Source organism: Pecten maximus, chromosome 6 (assembly GCF_902652985.1).
Source record: "Pecten maximus chromosome 6, xPecMax1.1, whole genome shotgun sequence".
NCBI classification, from domain to species: Eukaryota; Metazoa; Mollusca; class Bivalvia; order Pectinida; family Pectinidae; genus Pecten; species Pecten maximus.
The window spans coordinates 398,871-420,261 of NC_047020.1; the positions used below are offsets into that span (position 1 = coordinate 398,871).

Sequence of the window (21,391 nt, forward strand, 5' to 3'; positions counted from 1 at the left end):
AAAAAAAAAAAAATGCTTTTTACATATGTATGCCCCTTTATTTCAAAAATGGTTATGATTTTGTCCAGTTATGCATTTCCTCCGTTTTCACAAACAAAATTGGTGTATAGTTAAAAGACCATATGGTGTTGTGATTTTCCTCAAGTAGTCCTTTTAAACAAATCATGCCACTTTTAACAAGAAAAATTGGTGAGTTTCATCCGACTGAGCAAATATTCAGCTATGTGATCTGGCTATGCGAATGTCGAGCAATTTTCAATGAATCGTTTGTCGTGACTTTTTGGAATGGCTGCCAGTTGAGTAGTTACTGGATACAAAATCAAACAAAATTGAAAACAATGTAAGTGATTATGCCATAAATAGGCAGCTTCACAAAGTATCCAAACCAATCATGGAAAAGTGGGGGTATACTTGTCACCCCCTCGGTGACAGCTCTAGTTATCACGGTGTAGCCCTAGGTAAAATGAATAGATATTGGTGTGCAATTAAAAATTATTGATTAAAAATATCATAAACACTATTAGGTGATTCCTTATCACATTAGCTACCGGGAAACGGCCTCTAAAATATGACACAGCCGTAACATAATTTTGTTGTTATCATCCGTTGTTTTTCAAAACCAGCATTTAGTGACGAGTTTTCTCTCTTTATTTAAGTCGGCGGCTCCGGGCATAATATGTACCACTGTTTAAGGCTGTATACACTCAACTTACCAGATATTCTCTGTACCACACACGACTTACCTGATATCCTGTGTACACACTCAACTTACCTGATATCCTGTGTACACACTCAACTTACCTGATATCCTCTGTACCACACACGACTTACCTGATATCCTGTGTACACACACGACTTACCTGATATCCTGTGTACCACACACGACTTACCTGATATCATCTGTACTACACACGACTTACCTGATACCCTCTGTACCACACACGACTTACCTGATATCCTCTGTACCACACACGACTTACCTGATATCCTCTGTACCACACACGACTTACCTGATATCCTGTGTACCACACACGACTTACCTGATATCCTCTGTACCACACACGACTTACCTGATATCCTCTGTACCACACACAACTTACCTGATATCCTCTGTACACACACGACTTACCTGATACCCTCTGTACCACACACGACTTACCTGATATCCTCTGTACCACACACGACTTACCTGATATCCTCTGTACCACACACGACTTACCTGATATCCTCTGTACCACACACGACTTACCTGATATCCTCTGTACCACACACGACTTACCTGATATCCTGTGTACACACACGACTTACCTGATATCCTCTGTACCACACACGACTTACCTGATATCCTCTGTACCACACACGACTTACCTGATATCCTCTGTACCACACACGACTTACCTGATATCCTGTGTACACACACGACTTACCTGATACCCTCTGTACCACACACGACTTACCTGATACCCTGTGTACACACACGACTTACCTGATACCCTCTGTACCACACACGACTTACCTGATACCCTCTGTACCACACACGACTTACCTGATATCCTCTGTACCACACACGACTTACCTGATACCCTCTGTACCACACACGACTTACCTGATATCCTCTGTACCACACACGACTTACCTGATATCCTCTGTACCACACACGACTTACCTGATATCCTCTGTACCACACACGACTTACCTGATATCCTCTGTACCACACACGACTTACCTGATATCCTCTGTACCACACACGACTTACCTGATATTCTCTGTACCACACACGACTTACCTGATATCCTCTGTACCACACACGACTTACCTGATATCCTCTGTACCACACACGACTTACCTGATATCCTCTGTACCACACACGACTTACCTGATATCCTCTGTACCACACACGACTTACCTGATATCCTCTGTACCACACACGACTTACCTGATATCCTGTGTACACACACGACTTACCTGATATCCTCTGTACCACACACGACTTACCTGATACCCTCTGTACCACACACGACTTACCTGATATCCTCTGTACCACACACGACTTACCTGATATCCTCTGTACCACACACGACTTACCTGATATCCTCTGTACCACACACGACTTACCTGATACCCTGTGTACACACACGACTTACCTGATACCCTCTGTACCACACACGACTTACCTGATACCCTCTGTACCACACACGACTTACCTGATATCCTCTGTACCACACACGACTTACCTGATATCCTCTGTACCACACACGACTTACCCGATATCCTCTGTACACACACGACTTACCTGATATCCTCTGTACCACACACGACTTACCTGATATCCTCTGTACCACACACGACTTACCTGATACCCTCTGTACCACACACGACTTACCTGATATCCTCTGTACCACACACGACTTACCTGATATCCTCTGTACCACACACGACTTACCTGATATCCTCTGTACCACACACGACTTACCTGATATCCTCTGTACCACACACGACTTACCTGATATCCTCTGTACCACACACGACTTACCTGATATCCTCTGTACCACACACGACTTACCTGATATCCTCTGTACCACACACGACTTACCTGATATCCTCTGTACCACACACGACTTACCTGATATCCTCTGTACCACACACGACTTACCTGATATCCTCTGTACCACACACGACTTACCTGATATCCTCTGTACCACACACGACTTACCTGATATCCTCTGTACCACACACGACTTACCTGATATCCTGTGTACACACACGACTTACCTGATATCCTCTGTACCACACACGACTTACCTGATATCCTCTGTACCACACACGACTTACCTGATATCCTCTGTACCACACACGACTTACCTGATATCCTCTGTACCACACACGACTTACCTGATATCCTGTGTACACACACGACTTACCTGATATCCTCTGTACCACACACGACTTACCTGATATCCTCTGTACACACACGACTTACCTGATATCCTGCTGTACCACACACGACTTACCTGATATCCTCTGTACCACACACGACTTACCTGATATCCTCTGTACCACACACGACTTACCTGATATCCTCTGTACCACACACGACTTACCTGATATCCTCTGTACACACACGACTTACCTGATATCCTCTGTACCACACACGACTTACCTGATATCCTCTGTACCACACACGACTTACCTGATATCCTCTGTACCACACACGACTTACCTGATATCCTCTGTACCACACACGACTTACCTGATATCCTCTGTACCACACACGACTTACCTGATATCCTCTGTACCACACACGACTTACCTGATATCCTGTGTACCACACACGACTTACCTGATATCCTCTGTACCACACACGACTTACCTGATATCCTCTGTACCACACACGACTTACCTGATATCCTCTGTACCACACACGACTTACCTGATATCCTCTGTACCACACACGACTTACCTGATATCCTCTGTACCACACACGACTTACCTGATATCCTCTGTACCACACACGACTTACCTGATATCCTCTGTACCACACACGACTTACCTGATATCCTCTGTACCACACACGACTTACCTGATATCCTCTGTACCACACACGACTTACCTGATATCCTCTGTACCACACACGACTTACCTGATATCCTCTGTACCACACACGACTTACCTGATATCCTCTGTACCACACACGACTTACCTGATATCCTCTGTACCACACACGACTTACCTGATATCCTCTGTACCACACACGACTTACCTGATATCCTCTGTACCACACACGACTTACCTGATATCCTCTGTACCACACACGACTTACCTGATATCCTCTGTACCACACACGACTTACCTGATATCCTCTGTACCACACACGACTTACCTGATATCCTCTGTACACACACGACTTACCTGATATCCTCTGTACCACACACGACTTACCTGATATCCTCTGCACCACACATGACTTACCTGATATCCTCTGCACCACACACGACTTACCTGATATCCTCTGTACTACACACGACTTACCTGATATTCTCTGCACCACACATGACTTACCTGATATCCTGTGTACCACACACGACTTACCTGATATCCTCTGTACCACATATGACTTACCTGATATCCTGTGTACCACACACGACTTACCTGATATCCTCTGTACCACACACGACTTACCTGATATCCTGTGTACCACACACGACTTACCTGATATCCTCTGTACACACACGACTTACCTGATATCCTCTGTACCACATATGACTTACCTGATATCCTCTGTACCACACACGACTTACCTGATATCCTCTGTACCACACACGACTTACCTGATATCCTCTGTACCACACACGACTTACCTGATATCCTCTGTACACACACGACTTACCTGATATCCTCTGTACCACACACGACTTACCTGATATCCTCTGTACCACACACGACTTACCTGATATCCTCTGTACCACACACGACTTACCTGATATCCTCTGTACCACACACGACTTACCTGATATCCTCTGTACCACACACGACTTACCTGATATCCTCTGTACCACACACGACTTACCTGATATCCTCTGTACCACACACGACTTACCTGATATCCTCTGTACCACACACGACTTACCTGATATCCTCTGTACCACACACGACTTACCTGATATCCTCTGTACCACACACGACTTACCTGATATCCTCTGTACCACACACGACTTACCTGATATCCTCTGTACCACACACGACTTACCTGATATCCTCTGTACCACACACGACTTACCTGATATCCTCTGTACCACACACGACTTACCTGATATCCTCTGTACCACACACGACTTACCTGATATCCTCTGTACCACACACGACTTACCTGATATCCTCTGTACCACACACGACTTACCTGATATCCTCTGTACCACACACGACTTACCTGATATCCTCTGTACCACACACGACTTACCTGATATCCTCTGTACCACACACGACTTACCTGATATCCTCTGTACCACACACGACTTACCTGATATCCTCTGTACCACACACGACTTACCTGATATCCTCTGTACCACACACGACTTACCTGATATCCTCTGTACCACACACGACTTACCTGATATCCTCTGTACCACACACGACTTACCTGATATCCTCTGTACCACACACGACTTACCTGATATCCTCTGTACCACACACGACTTACCTGATATCCTCTGTACCACACACGACTTACCTGATATCTTCTGTACCACACACGACTTACCTGATATCCTTCTGTACCACACACGACTTACCTGATATCCTCTGTACCACACACGACTTACCTGATATCCTCTGTACCACACACGACTTACCTGATATCCTCTGTACCACACACGACTTACCTGATATCCTCTGTACCACACACGACTTACCTGATATCCTCTGTACCACACACGACTTACCTGATATCCTCTGTACCACACACGACTTACCTGATATCCTCTGTACCACACACGACTTACCTGATATCCTCTGTACCACACACGACTTACCTGATATCCTCTGTACCACACACGACTTACCTGATATCCTCTGTACCACACACGACTTACCTGATATCCTGTGTACCACACACGACTTACCTGATATCCTCTGTACCACACACGACTTACCTGATATCCTCTGTACCACACACGACTTACCTGATATCCTCTGTACCACACACGACTTACCTGATACCCTCTGTACCACACACGACTTACCTGATATCCTCTGTACCACACACGACTTACCTGATATCCTCTGTACCACACACGACTTACCTGATATCCTCTGTACCACACACGACTTACCTGATATCCTCTGTACCACACACGACTTACCTGATATCTTCTGTACCACACACGACTTACCTGATATCCTCTGTACCACACACGACTTACCTGATATCCTCTGTACCACACACGACTTACGACTTACCTGATATCCTCTGTACCACACACGACTTACCTGATATCCTGTGTACACACACGACTTACCTGATATCCTGTGTACACACACGACTTACCTGATATCCTGTGTACCACACACGACTTACCTGATATCCTCTGTACCACACACGACTTACCTGATATCCTCTGTACCACACACGACTTACCTGATATCCTCTGTACCACACACGACTTACCTGATATCCTCTGTACCACACACGACTTACCTGATATCCTCTGTACCACACACGACTTACCTGATATCTTCTGTACCACACACGACTTCCCTGATATCTTCTGTACCACACACGACTTACCTGATATCCTCTGTACCACACACGACTTACCTGATATCCTCTGTACCACACACGACTTACCTGATATCTTCTGTACCACACACGACTTCCCTGATATCTTCTGTACCACACACGACTTACCTGATATCTTCTGTACCACACACGACTTCCCTGATATCTTCTGTACCACACACGACTTACCTGATATCCTCTGTACCACACACGACTTACCTGATATCCTCTGTACCACACACGACTTACCTGATATCCTCTGTACCACACACGACTTACCCGATATCCTCTGTACCACACACGACTTACCTGATATCCTCTGTACCACACACGACTTACCTGATATCCTCTGTACCACACACGACTTACCTGATATCCTCTGTACCACACACGACTTACCTGATATCCTCTGTACCACACACGACTTACCTGATATCCTCTGTACCACACACGACTTACCTGATATCCTCTGTACCACACACGACTTACCTGATATCCTCTGTACCACACACGACTTACCTGATATCCTCTGTACCACACACGACTTACCTGATATCCTCTGTACCACACACGACTTACCTGATATCCTCTGTACCACACACGACTTACCTGATATCCTCTGTACCACACACGACTTACCTGATATCCTGTGTACCACACACGACTTACCTGATATCCTCTGTACCACACACGACTTACCTGATAGGTTTAGACTGGTGATACAGTCGTAATCCAGTATGGCCTCCAGAATGTCTTTAGTGCCGTCTATTTTCAGTTTATTGTCTGACAAAGTCTGAAATGATCCAATAGATATCACCAGTCGATGATAGGTACTGTAAAACTCTACATAAGAGAAGTCAGATTCCCAATAGTAAACTTGTATATATTCCAGTGATAGGTTTATTGAATCACTCCCCTGCTATACTTGTTTAAGTAGCAGTGATAACCACTTATAGAAACCATTACTATTCCATATCCCCATAATGTTACAAAAAGATAAGTTGATGATCAATCTATTTTACTATGGCGTACAAGTTGAATAACTATCAAACGAAGAGGAACAAGGGAAGCTAGATGTGACGTGATGGAATATAAATGGAGAGCGTAAAACGGAAACACGCTAGTGTCCTATATTTTAGAGAACTGTCAATGAACAACGTTGTTTCGAATAATAGTCTACTTATCTCAGGTTACTTTAATAGTCTACTTATCTTAGGTTACAGTAATAGTCTACTTATCTTAGGTTACAGTAATAGTCTACTTATCTTAGGTTACAGTAATAGTCTACTTATCTCAGGTTACAGTAATAGTCTACTTATCTTAGGTTACAGTAATAGTCTACTTATCTTAGGTTACATAGTCTACTTATCTTAGGTTACAATAATAGTCTACTTATCTTAGGTTACATAGTCTACTTATCTTAGGTTACAATAATAGTCTACTTATCTTAGGTTACAGTAATAGTCAACTTATCTTAGGTTACAGTATTAGTCTACTTATCTTAGGTTACAGTAATAGTCTACTTATCTCAGGTTACAGTAATAGTCTACTTATCTCAGGTTACAGTAATAGTCTACTTATCTTAGGTTACAGTAATAGTCTACTTATCTTAGGTTACAGTAATAGTCTACTTATCTCAGGTTACAGTAATAGTCTACTTATCTTAGGTTACAGTATTAGTCTACTTATCTTAGGTTACAGTAATAGTCTACTTATCTCAGGTTACAGTAATAGTCTACTTATCTCAGGTTACAGTAATAGTCTACTTATCTTAGGTTACAGTAATAGTCTACTTATCTCAGGTTACAGTAATAGTCTACTTATCTTAGGTTACAATAATAGTCTACTTATCTCAGGTTACAGTAATAGTCAACTTATCTTAGGTTACAGTAATAGTCTACTTATCTTAGGTTACAGTAATAGTCTACTTATCTTAGGTTACAGTAATAGTCTACTTATCTTAGGTTACAGTAATAGTCTACTTATCTTAGGTTACAGTAATAGTCTACTTATCTTAGGTTACAGATATATGGGTAACATTAAGGTGACGGGGAAGTGTTTTTGACCACTGGGTAACATTAAGGTGGCAGGAGAGTGTTTTTGACCACTGGGTAGCATTAAGGTGGCGGGGGAGTGTTTTTGACCAATGGGTAGCATTAAGGTGGCGGGAGAGTATTTTTGACCAATAGGTAACATTAAGGTGGCAGGAGAGTATTTTTGACCACTGGGTAACATTAAGGTGACGGGGGAGTGTTTTTGACCACTGGGTAACATTAAGGTGGCGGAAGTGTGTTTTTGACCACTGGGTAACATTAAGGTGACGGGAAACTGTTTTTGACCACTGGGTAGCATTAAGGTGGGGGGAGTGTTTTTGACCACTGGGTAACATTAAGGTGACGGGAGACTGTTTTTGACCACTGGGTAGCATTAGGGTGGCGGGAGTGTTTTTGACCACTGGGTAACATTAAGGTGACGGGAGAGTATTTTTGACCACTGGGTAACATTAAGGTGACGGGAGAGTATTTTTGACCAATAGGTAACATTAAGGTGGTGGGAGAGTGTTTTTGACCACTGGGTAACATTAAGGTGGCAGGAGAGTATTTTTGACCAATGGATAACATTAAGGTGACGGGGGAGTGTTTTTGACCAGTGGGTAACATTAAGGTGACGGGGGAGTATTTTTGACCACTGGGTAACATTAAGGTGGCGGGAGAGTGTTTTTGACCACTGGGTAACATTAAGGTGGCGGGAGAGTGTTTTTGACCACTGGGTAACATTAAGGTGGCGGGAGTGTGTTTTTGACCACTGGGTAACATTAAGGTGACGGGAGACTGTTTTTGACCACTGGGTAGCATTAAGATGGGGGGAGTGTTTTTGACCACTGGGTAGCATTGAGGTGGGGGGAGTGTTTTTGACCACTGGGTAACATTAAGGTGACGGGAAACTGTTTTTGACCACTGGGTAGCATTAAGGTGGGGGGAGTGTTTTTGACCACTGGGTAACATTAAGGTGACGGGAGACTGTTTTTGACCACTGGGTAGCATTAAGGTGGCGGGAGTGTTTTTGACCACTGGGTAACATTAAGGTGACGGGAGAGTATTTTTGACCACTGGGTAACATTAAGGTGACGGGAGAGTATTTTTGACCAATGGATAACATTAAGGTGACGGGAGACTGTTTTTGACCAGTGGGTAACATTAAGGTGACGGGAGACTGTTTTTGACCACTGGGTAGCATTAAGATGGGGGGAGTGTTTTTGACCACTGGGTAGCATTGAGGTGGGGGGAGTGTTTTTGACCACTGGGTAACATTAAGGTGACGGGAGACTGTTTTTGACCACTGGGTAGCATTGAGGTGGCGGGAGAGTATTTTTGACCACTGGGTAACATTAAGGTGACTGGGGAGTGTTTTTAAGCAATTGGCATTAAGATGAATATATTGCGGAAATGTAACTGAATTAAGGATATTTTGCAATGTTGCTTACAAGATCTGATATGAAGTGATTATCCTGCAGCATCACCCCTATATAGCCCCCTCCTGCCGGCCCGAGGTCATTGTCTGTCAAATCCAATGTCGTCACGCTCGAGTTGTTCTATAAAACAAAGCCACAGCATCAACACATAGTGCTATATTATTCGTAACGATAAATCATATGATAAACACACATTCTAACTAGAAATTGTTTTTGCGAACAAAATCTTGTCTCCTCTTGTTCTGTACAAGACACTGAATGCTTCGCACTTGCCTGACCTTTGGCCTTGAGGTCAAGGTTGCGATGATCCCATGACAGAGCACTGCATCTCGCAAGTTGGGTGATATATGCATACATCAATTTTCATTAAGGAAATCTTGAGCTGTTTCATGAAAAGATATTGCCAGATAACAAATCATTAGAAAAAATGTGCACTTTGACTTTTGACCTTGAGAATAAGGTCAAAGTGACTCTACAGCAGCACATTGAATATCGGCTTTAGGTAAAGCAAGGTTATAGCAAGTTCTATCAAGATATCTTCAATGATTTTGGAGTTATGACCCAGACAAAATCACACATATTTGACCTTTGACCTTGAAGTTAAGGTTGCAATGATTCAGTGACAGAGCTCTGCACTTCGCCAGTTGATGATTAAGGTATATATAAATGTTCATTAAGATGTTAATGATTAAGGTACATGTATATATAAGTTTTCATTCACATATCTGCAAAAGCAATCGCCCAGAAAAGGGTTATTGAAAACATTAGCACTTAATTGGCCTTTGATCTTGAGGTCAAGGTCATAGTTACCTATCGGTAGTGCACTGCACATAAGCTTGAGGTGATGCACGTACTCTAGAAAGAAGAAGATCAAAACGACGACCAGACACTGATACAATATCCCTTCATTAGAAGATGAGACATAAACAAAGCACATCGTTTTTTTTTTTGGGGGTTTGTGAACATCTTCGAAACAGCCAGTATCATACCAGGAAAAGAGACACTTATAAAAGATTAAAAGACAAAACAGACAGGAAAGTCCAAGAAAGAAATTAAAAGTAAGATCCCAAGTGTTGATTACATACTTTGACATTAAACAAATTATGAAAATATTTTTCTTAGGAATTAACTACTCGTATCTTCCAAAGTATACTCTAAATCAATCACGAAGCGGTTTCTGATTAAAGTACACTCCGTTTGATGAGAGTACACTGCGTTTAATGAGAGTACACTGCGTTTCATGAGAGTACACTCCGTTTCATGAGAGTACACTCCGTTTCATGAGTACACTCCGTTAAATGAGAGTACATTCCGTTTAATGAGAGTACACTCCGTTTCATGAGTACACTCCGTTTCATGAGTACACTCCGTTTCATGAGAGTACACTCCGTTTAATGAGAGTACACTCCGTTTGATGAGAGTACATTCCGTTTGATGAGAGTTCACTCCATTTGATGAGAGTACACTCCGTTTAATGAGAGTACACTCCGTTTAATGAGAGTACACTGCGTTTGATGAGAGTACACTCCGTTTAATGAGAGTACACTCCGTTTGATGAGAGTACACTCCGTTTCATGAGAGTACACTCCGTTTGCTGAGAGTACACTCCGTTTGATTAGAGTACACTCCGTTTGCTGAGAGTACACTCCGTTTGATGAGAGTACACTTCGTTTCATGAGAGTACACTCTGTTTCATGAGAGTACACTCCGTTTCATGAGAGTACACTCCGTTTCATGAGAGTACACTCCGTCTTTTGTGTTATAGCTCTATCGCTGTGGAATACCACTTTTATTTACGAACTCTTTTCTCTTAGAAATCATTACGCCACTGTATCAGCCACTCGAAAGCGACGCTACAAACAGCGACGTCATTTTTACGTTCTGATAACATACTTTTTAAGCCAATGAAAATGCTTGTTACAAGCAAGATTAGATTATGTATGTTTGATGTTTAATAACAGTATAATTACAGTATGATTACAGTATAATTACAGTATAATTACAGTATAATTACAGTATAATTGCAGTGCAGGCTAAGAATGAGTATTTGTAGTGTATTTTTTACGCACAGTCTTTAATGTACACAAATACAATGAAAACAAATATAACAAAATTTATAAAGAAAAATCAGAAAGACAGACGAAAATGGTCTTATTGACACTAACATAGAGCTTTATAAGGAGAATTTTAATCACAATTCAAGCTGTGGTTAAAATTCTCCTTATAAAGCTATATGTTATTGTTTTCGTCATCCGTAATGATAGTGAATGTACATGTACTAGTTTATAATAGAATGACCATCAGTTTTATATTGGGACTGTTACTTAGGTTACCAACTTCCAAGATCGATATCATTAAAATAACAATATAATTTCATACACAATTTCATGTATTAACTGTTACAAACCAATAATACAGTCCATTTATAGAAAAAATTGCAAATACGTTTTTTAATTGTGATTCATATTTAGATGTTTAAACTTCTATTCATCTCTTAATATTTCAATATACTCAAGTTAGACTCAATGAAACCACAAAATTTAATCGGTTTCATTTGTCCATGAATTTGACGAAGATTAGCATCATTCTACACGTATGAAAAAATATTATAGTGCATTAGCCCCCCCACCCGCTTCTGATCATTAAATTTGTCTCAAGACAACTCAATTCATCACCCATTAAATCGACCAAAGCAATCCTTAAGTGTAATTTACAATTCTAATGTGTGTCTGACGTTGTTTCTTTGAGTTTTAGAATATCTACACCGCGACGACTTACCATGAGTGCAAGTGCGCATGCCTTTCCGCCCTTTGGCCCCAACTCGTGGTGTCGCATGATGACACTTTCCTGGACAAGATTCCGACTGAAAAATTGACTAATGACAACATTGAGCTGTCGACAGGCTTTTTTATAGACCTCCTGGGAAGGTGACAAATGGACCTTGGGGTGTTCAAAGTCCTCTTCATCTGAAAGTAAATCAAACACGTATAGCGGTGTTAGTAGTAATTATCATATGGAGGGCGTAACTTTTAGTTATAACAATAGGTAACTTTTAGTTATTACAATAGGTAACTTTTAGTTATTACAATAGGTAACTTTTAGCTATAACAATAGGTAACTTTTAGTTATTACAATAGGTAACTTTTAGTTATTACAATAGGTAACTTTTAGCAATAACAATAGGTAACTTTTAGTTATTACAATAGGTAACTTTTAGTTATTACAATAGGTAACTTTTAGCAATAACAATAGGTAACTTTTATTTATTACAATAGGTAACTTTTAGCTAAAACAATAGGTAACTTTTATTTATGACAATAGGTAACTTTTAGTTATAACAATAGGTAACTTTTAGTTATAACAATAGGTAATTTTTATTTATTACAATAGGTAATTTTTAGTTATGACAATAGGTAACTTTTAGTTATAACAATAGGTAACTTTTAGTTATTACAATAGGTAACTTTTAGTTATTACAATAGGTAACTTTTAGTTATGACAATAGGTAACTTTTAGTTATAACAATAGGTAACTTTTAGCTATAACAATTAACATCAGAGTAATTTTAGTTATAACAATAAAAACAATGTCTTTTGTATGATTCAGACATACTCTTCAACAAAAGATAGCTTGACTCGCCACAGAATTAACACACCAATAAAAAAGTAAACAAATACAAAATGTACTCTGACTGTTGAGTGTAATGGATGTAAGAAACTGGAATATGAATGATAACGAGGTCAGTGAGGGGAATCTATTTGACATCTTCTTCTCTCTCATCACAGTTGTGATCCTTTAACATTCCTCTGAGTTCCAGAGACATTGGGGCGGATTAATAACCAATCAACTGACACTCATATTTACCCGTTATTAGTTATAATTATCGCAGTAATCGCTAACATAACTGTTTCTATATTAAAGGGATTGATGTCCCATACACTACAATAATTATAACCCATTGGTTCTGTCCCATACACTACAATAATTATAACCCATTGGTTCTGTCCCAGACACTTCAATAATTATAACCCATTGGTTCTGTCCCATACACTACAATAATTATAACACATTGGTTCTGTCCCATACACTACAATATTATAACCCATTGGTTCTGTCCCATACACTACAATAATTATAACCCATTGGTTCTGTCCCATACACTACAATAATTATAACCCATTGGTTCTGTCCCATACACTACAATAATTATAACCCATTGGTTCTGTCCCATACACTACAATAATTATAACCCATTGGTTCTGTCCCATACACTACAATAATTATAACCCATTGGTTCTGTCCCATACACTACAATAATTATAACCCATTGGTTCTGTCCCATACACTACAATAATTATAACCCATTGGTTCTGTCCCATACACTACAATAATTATAACCCATTGGTTCTGTCCCATACACTACAATAATTATAACCTGTCCCATACACTACAATAATTATAACCCATTGGTTCTGTCCCATACACTACAATAATTATAACCCATTGGTTCTGTCCCATACACTACAATAATTATAACCCATTGGTTCTGTCCCATACACTACAATAATTATAACCTGTTCCATACACTACAATAATTATAACCCATTGGTTCTGTCCCATACACTACAATAATTATAACCCATTGGTTCTGTCCCATACACTACAATAATTATAACCCATTGGTTCTGTCCCATACACTACAATAATTATAACCTGTCCCATACACTACAATAATTATAACACATTGGTTCTGTCCCATACACTACAATAATTACAACACATTGGTTCTGTCCCATACACTACAATAATTATAACCCGTTGGTTCTGTCCCATACATTACAGTAATTATAACCCATTGGTTCTGTCTAATACACTACAATAATTATAACCAATTGGTTCTGTCCCATACACTACAATAATTATAACCCATTGGTTCTGTCCCATACACTACAATAATTATAACCCATTGGTTCTGTCTAATACACTACAATAATTATAACCCATTGGTTCTGTCTAATACACTACAATAATTATAACCCATTGGTTCTGTCCGATACACTACAATAATTATAACCTATTGGTTCTGTCCCATACACTACAATAATTATAACCCATTGGTTCTGTCCCATACACTAAAATAATTATAACCTATTGGTTCTGTCCCATACATCACAATAATTATATCCTATTGGTTCTGTCTAATACACTACAATAATTATATCCTATTGGTTCTGTCTTATACACTACAATAATTATAACCCGTTGGTTCTGTCTAATACACTACAATAAGTATAACTCACTGGTTCTGTCCCATACACTACAATAATTATAACCCATTGGTTCTGTCCCATACACTACAATAATTATAACCCATTGGTTCTGTCCCATACACTACAGTAATTATAACCAATTGGTTCTGTCTAATACACTACAATAATTATAACCCGTTGGTTCTGTCCCATACACTACAATAATTATAACCCGTTGGTTCTGTCCCATACATTACAATAATTATAACCCATTGGTTCTGTCCCATACACTACAATAATTATAAACCATTGGTTCTGTCTAATACACTACAATAATTATAACCCATTGGTTCTGTCCCATACACTACAATAATTATAACCCATTGGTTCTGTCCCATACACAACAATAATTATAACCCATTGGTTCTGTCCCATACACTACAATAAGTATAACCCATTGGTTCTGTCCCATACACTACAATAATTATAACACATTGGTTCTGTCTAATGCACTACAATAATTATAACCCATTGGTTCTGTCCCATACACTACAATAATTATAACCCGTTGGTTCTGTCCCATACATTACAATAATTATAACTCATTGATTCTGTCCCATACACTGCAATAATTATAACCCATTGGTTCTGTCTAATACACTACAATAATTATAACCCATTGGTTCTGTCCCATACATTACAATAATTATAACTCATTGGTTCTGTCCAATACACTACAATAATTATAACACAATGGTTCTGTCTAATACACTACAATAATTATAACCCATTGGTTCTGTCTAATACACTACAATAATTATAACCCATTGGTTCTGTCCCATACACTACAATAATTATAACCCATTGGTTCTGTCCCATACACTACAATAATTATAACCCATTGGTTCTGTCTAATACACTACAATAATTATAACCCGTTGGTTCTGTCCCATACACTACAATAATTATAACCCACTGGTTCTGTCCCATACACTACAATAATTATAACCAATTGGTTCTGTCTAATACACTACAATAATTATAACCCACTGGTCCTGTCCCATACACTACAATTATTATAACCCATTGGTTCTGTCTAATACACTACAATAAGTATAACCCATTGGTTCTGTCCCATACATTACAATAATTATAACCCACTGGTCCTGTCTAATACACTACAATAATTATAACCCATTGGTTCTGTCTAATCCACTACAATAATTATAACCCATTGGTTCTGTCCCATACACTACAATAATTATAACCCATTGGTTCTGTCCCATACACTACAATAATTATAACCCATTGGTTCTGTCCCATACACTACAATAATTATAACCCATTGGTTCTGTCCCATACACTACAATAATTATAACCCATTGGTTCTGTCCCATACACTACAATAATTATAACCCATTGGTTCTGTCCCATACACTACAATAATTATAACCCATTGGTTCTGTCTAATACACTACAATAATTATAACCCATTGGTTCTGTCTAATACACTACAATAATTATAACCCATTGGTTCTGTCCCATACACTACAATAATTATAACCCATTGGTTCTGTCCCATACACTACAATAATTATAACCCATTGGTTCTGTCCCACAACACTACAATAATTATAACCCATTGGTTCTGTCCCATACACTACAATAATTATATCCTATTGGTTCTGTCCCATACACTACAATAATTATAACCCATTGGTTCTGTCTAATACACTACAATAATTATAACCCATTGGTTCTGTCTAATACACTACAATAATTATAACCCATTGGTTCTGTCCCATACACTACAATAATTATAACCCATTGGTTCTGTCCCATACACTACAATAATTATAACCCATTGGTTCTGTCCCATACACTACAATAATTATAACCCATTGGTTCTGTCCATACACTACAATAATTATAACCCATTGGTTCTGTCCTAATACACTACAATAATTATAACCCATTGGTTCTGTCCCATACACTACAATAATTATAACCCATTGGTTCTGTCCCATACACTACAATAATTATAACCCATTGGTTCTGTCCCATACACTACAATAATTATAACCCATTGGTTCTGTCCCATACACTACAATAATTATAACCCATTGGTTCTGTCCCATACACTACAATAATTATAACCCATTGGTTCTGTCTAATACACTACAATAATTATAACCCATTGGTTCTGTCTAATACACTACAATAATTATAACCCATTGGTTCTGTCCCATACACTACAATAATTATAACCCATTGGTTCTGTCTAATACACTACAATAATTATAACCCATTGGTTCTGTCCCATACACTACAATAATTATAACCCATTGGTTCTGTCCCATACACTACAATAATTATAACCCATTGGTTCTGTCCCATACACTACAATAATTATAACCCATTGGTTCTGTCCCATACACTACAATAATTATAACCCATTGGTTCTGTCCCATACACTACAATAATTATAACCCATTGGTTCTGTCTAATACACTACAATAATTATAACCCATTGGTTCTGTCCCATACACTACAATAATTATAACCCATTGGTTCTGTCTAATACACTACAATAATTATAACCCGATTGGTTCTGTCCCATACACTACAATAATTATAACACATTGGTTCTGTCTAATACACTACAATAATTATAACCGATTGGTTCTGTCCCATACACTACAATAATTATAACACATTGGTTCTGTCTAATACACTACAATAATTATAACCCATTGGTTCTGTCCCATACACTACAATAATTATAACCCATTGGTTCTGTCCCATACACTACAATAATTATAACCCATTGGTTCTGTCCCATACACTACAATAATTATAACCCATTGGTTCTGTCTAATACACTACAATAATTATAACACATTGGTTCTGTCCCATACACTACAATAATTATAACCCGTTGGTTCTGTCCCATACACTACAATAATTATAACCCATTGGTTCTGTCCCATACACTACAATAATTATAACCCATTGGTTCTGTCTAATACACTACAATAATTATAACCCATTGGTTCTGTCCCATACACTACAATAATTATAACCCATTGGTTCTGTCTAATACACTACAATAATTATAACCCATTGGTTCTGTCCCATACACTACAATAATTATAACCCATTGGTTCTGTCTAATACACTACAATAATTATAACACATTGGTTCTGTCTAATACACTACAATAATTATAACCCATTGGTTCTGTCCATACACTACAATAATTATAACCCATTGGTTCTGTCTAATACACTACAATAATTATAACCCATTGGTTCTGTCCCATACACTACAATAATTATAACCCATTGGTTCTGTCCCATACACTACAATAATTATAACCCATTGGTTCTGTCCCATACACTACAATAATTATAACCCATTGGTTCTGTCTAATACACTACAATAATTATAACCCATTGGTTCTGTCTAATATACTACAATAATTATAACCCATTGGTTCTGTCCCATACACTACAATAATTATAACCTACTGGTTCTGTCCCATACACTACAATAATTATAACCTGTCCCATACACTACAATAATTATAACACATTGGTTCTGTCCCATACACTACAATAATTATAACACATTGGTTCTGTCCCATACACTACAATAATTATAACACATTGGTTCTGTCCCCTACACTACAATAATTATAACCCATTGGTTCTGTCCCATACACTACAATAAGTATAACCCGTTGGTTCAGTCCCATACACTACAATAATTATAACCCATTGGTTCTGTCTAATACACTACCATAATTATAACCCATTGGTTCTGTCCCTTACACTACAATAATTATAACCCGTTGGTTCTGTCTAATACACTACAATAATTATAACCCATTGGTTCTGTCTAATACACTACAATAATTATAACCATTGGTTCTGTCTAATACACTACAATAATTATAAACCATTGGTTCTGTCCCATACACTACAATAATTATAACCCATTGGTTCTGTCCCATACACTACAATAATTATAACCCATTGGTTCTGTCTAATACACTACAATAATTATAACACATTGGTTCTGTCCCATACATTACAATAATTATAACCCATTGGTTCTGTCCCATACACTACAATAATTATAACCCATTGGTTCTGTCTAATACACTACAATAATTATAACCCATTGGTTCTGTTCCATACACTACAATAATTATAACCCATTGGTTCTGTCTAATACACTACAATAATTATAACCCATTGGTTCTGTCCCATACACTACAATAATTATAACCCATTGGTTCTGTCTAATACACTACAATAATTATAACCCATTGGTTCTGTCCCATACACTACAATAATTATAACCCATTGGTTCTGTCTCATACACTACAATAATTATAACCCATTGGTTCTGTCCCATACACTACAATAATTATAACCCATTGGTTCTGTCCCATACACTACAATAATTATAACCCATTGGTTCTGTCTAATACACTACAATAATTATAACCCATTGGTTCTGTCCCATACACTACAATAATTATAACCCATTGGTTCTGTCCCATACACTACAATAATTATAACCCATTGGTTCTGTCCCATACACTACAATAATTATAACCCATTGGTTCTGTCTAATACACTACAATAATTATAACCCATTGGTTCTGTCCCATACACTACAATAATTATAACCCATTGGTTCTGTCCCATACACTACAATAATTATAACCCATTGGTTCTGTCCTATACACTACAATAATTATAACCCATTGGTTCTGTCCCATACACTACAATAATTATAACCCATTGGTTCTGTCCCATACACTACAATAATTATAACCCATTGGTTCTGTCCCATACACTACAATAATTATAACCCATTGGTTCTGTCCATACACTACAATAATTATAACCCATTGGTTCTGTCCCATACACTACAATAATTATAACCCATTGGTTCTGTCCCATACACTACAATAATTATAACCCATTGGTTCTGTCCCATACACTACAATAATTATAACCCATTGGTTCTGTCTAATACACTACAATAATTATAACCCATTGGTTCTGTCTAATACACTACAATAATTATAACCCATTGGTTCTGTCTAATACACTACAATAATTATAACCCATTGGTTCTGTCCCATACACTACAATAATTATAACCCATTGGTTCTGTCCCATACACTACAATAATTATAACCCATTGGTTCTGTCTAATACACTACAATAATTATAACCCATTGGTTCTGTCCCATACACTACAATAATTATAACCCATTGGTTCTGTCTAATACACTACAATAATTATAACCCATTGGTTCTGTCCCATACACTACAATAATTATAACCCATTGGTTCTGTCCCATACACTACAATAATTATAACCCATTGGTTCTGTCCCATACACTACAATAATTATAACCCATTGGTTCTGTCTAATACACTACAATAATTATAACCCATTGGTTCTGTCCCATACACTACAATAATTATAACCCATTGGTTCTGTCCCATACACTACAATAATTATAACCCATTGGTTCTGTCCCATACACTACAATAATTATAACCCATTGGTTCTGTCCCATACACTACAATAATTATAACCCATTGGTTCTGTCCATACACTACAATAATTATAACCCATTGGTTCTGTCTAATACACTACAATAATTATAACCCATTGGTTCTGTCTAATACACTACAATAATTATAACCCATTGGTTCTGTCCCATACACTACAATAATTATAACCCATTGGTTCTGTCCCATACACTACAATAATTATAACCCATTGGTTCTGTCTAATACACTACAATAATTATAACCCATTGGTTCTGTCCCATACACTACAATAATTATAACCCATTGGTTCTGTCTAATACACTACAATAATTATAACCCATTGGTTCTGTCCCATACACTACAATAATTATAACCCATTGGTTCTGTCCCATACACTACAATAATTATAACCCATTGGTTCTGTCCCATACATTACAATAATTATAACCCATTGGCTCTGTCTAACACACTACAATAATTATAACACATTGGTTCTGTCCCATACACTACCATAATTATAACCCATTGGTTCTGTCCCTTACACTACAATAATTATAACCCGTTGGTTCTGTCTAATACACTACAATAATTATAACCCATTGGTTCTGTCTAATACACTACAATAATTATAACCCATTGGTTCTGTCTAATACACTACAATAATTATAACCTATTGGTTCTGTCTAATACACTACAATAATTATAACCCATTGGTTCTGTCCCATACACTACAATAATTATAACCCATTGGTTCTGTCCCATACACTACAATAATTATAACCCATTGGTTCTGTCCCATACACAACAATAATTA

At 38.2% G+C, this 21,391-nt stretch overlaps 1 protein-coding gene across 1 annotated transcript in view; it reads right to left on the minus strand.

Moving 5' to 3' along the window:
* Window positions 1-21,391, minus strand: part of LOC117328668 (leucine-rich repeat-containing protein 74A-like) — a gene marked incomplete at its 3' end in the record, with an annotated part of 55,158 nt that overhangs the window by 10,273 nt on the left and 23,494 nt on the right. Inside the window, 3 exon segments of the mRNA XM_033886114.1 lie at window positions 6,974-7,067; window positions 9,759-9,866; window positions 12,525-12,712. Of these exon segments, the coding sequence (XP_033742005.1) occupies window positions 6,974-7,067; window positions 9,759-9,866; window positions 12,525-12,712 (390 nt within the window).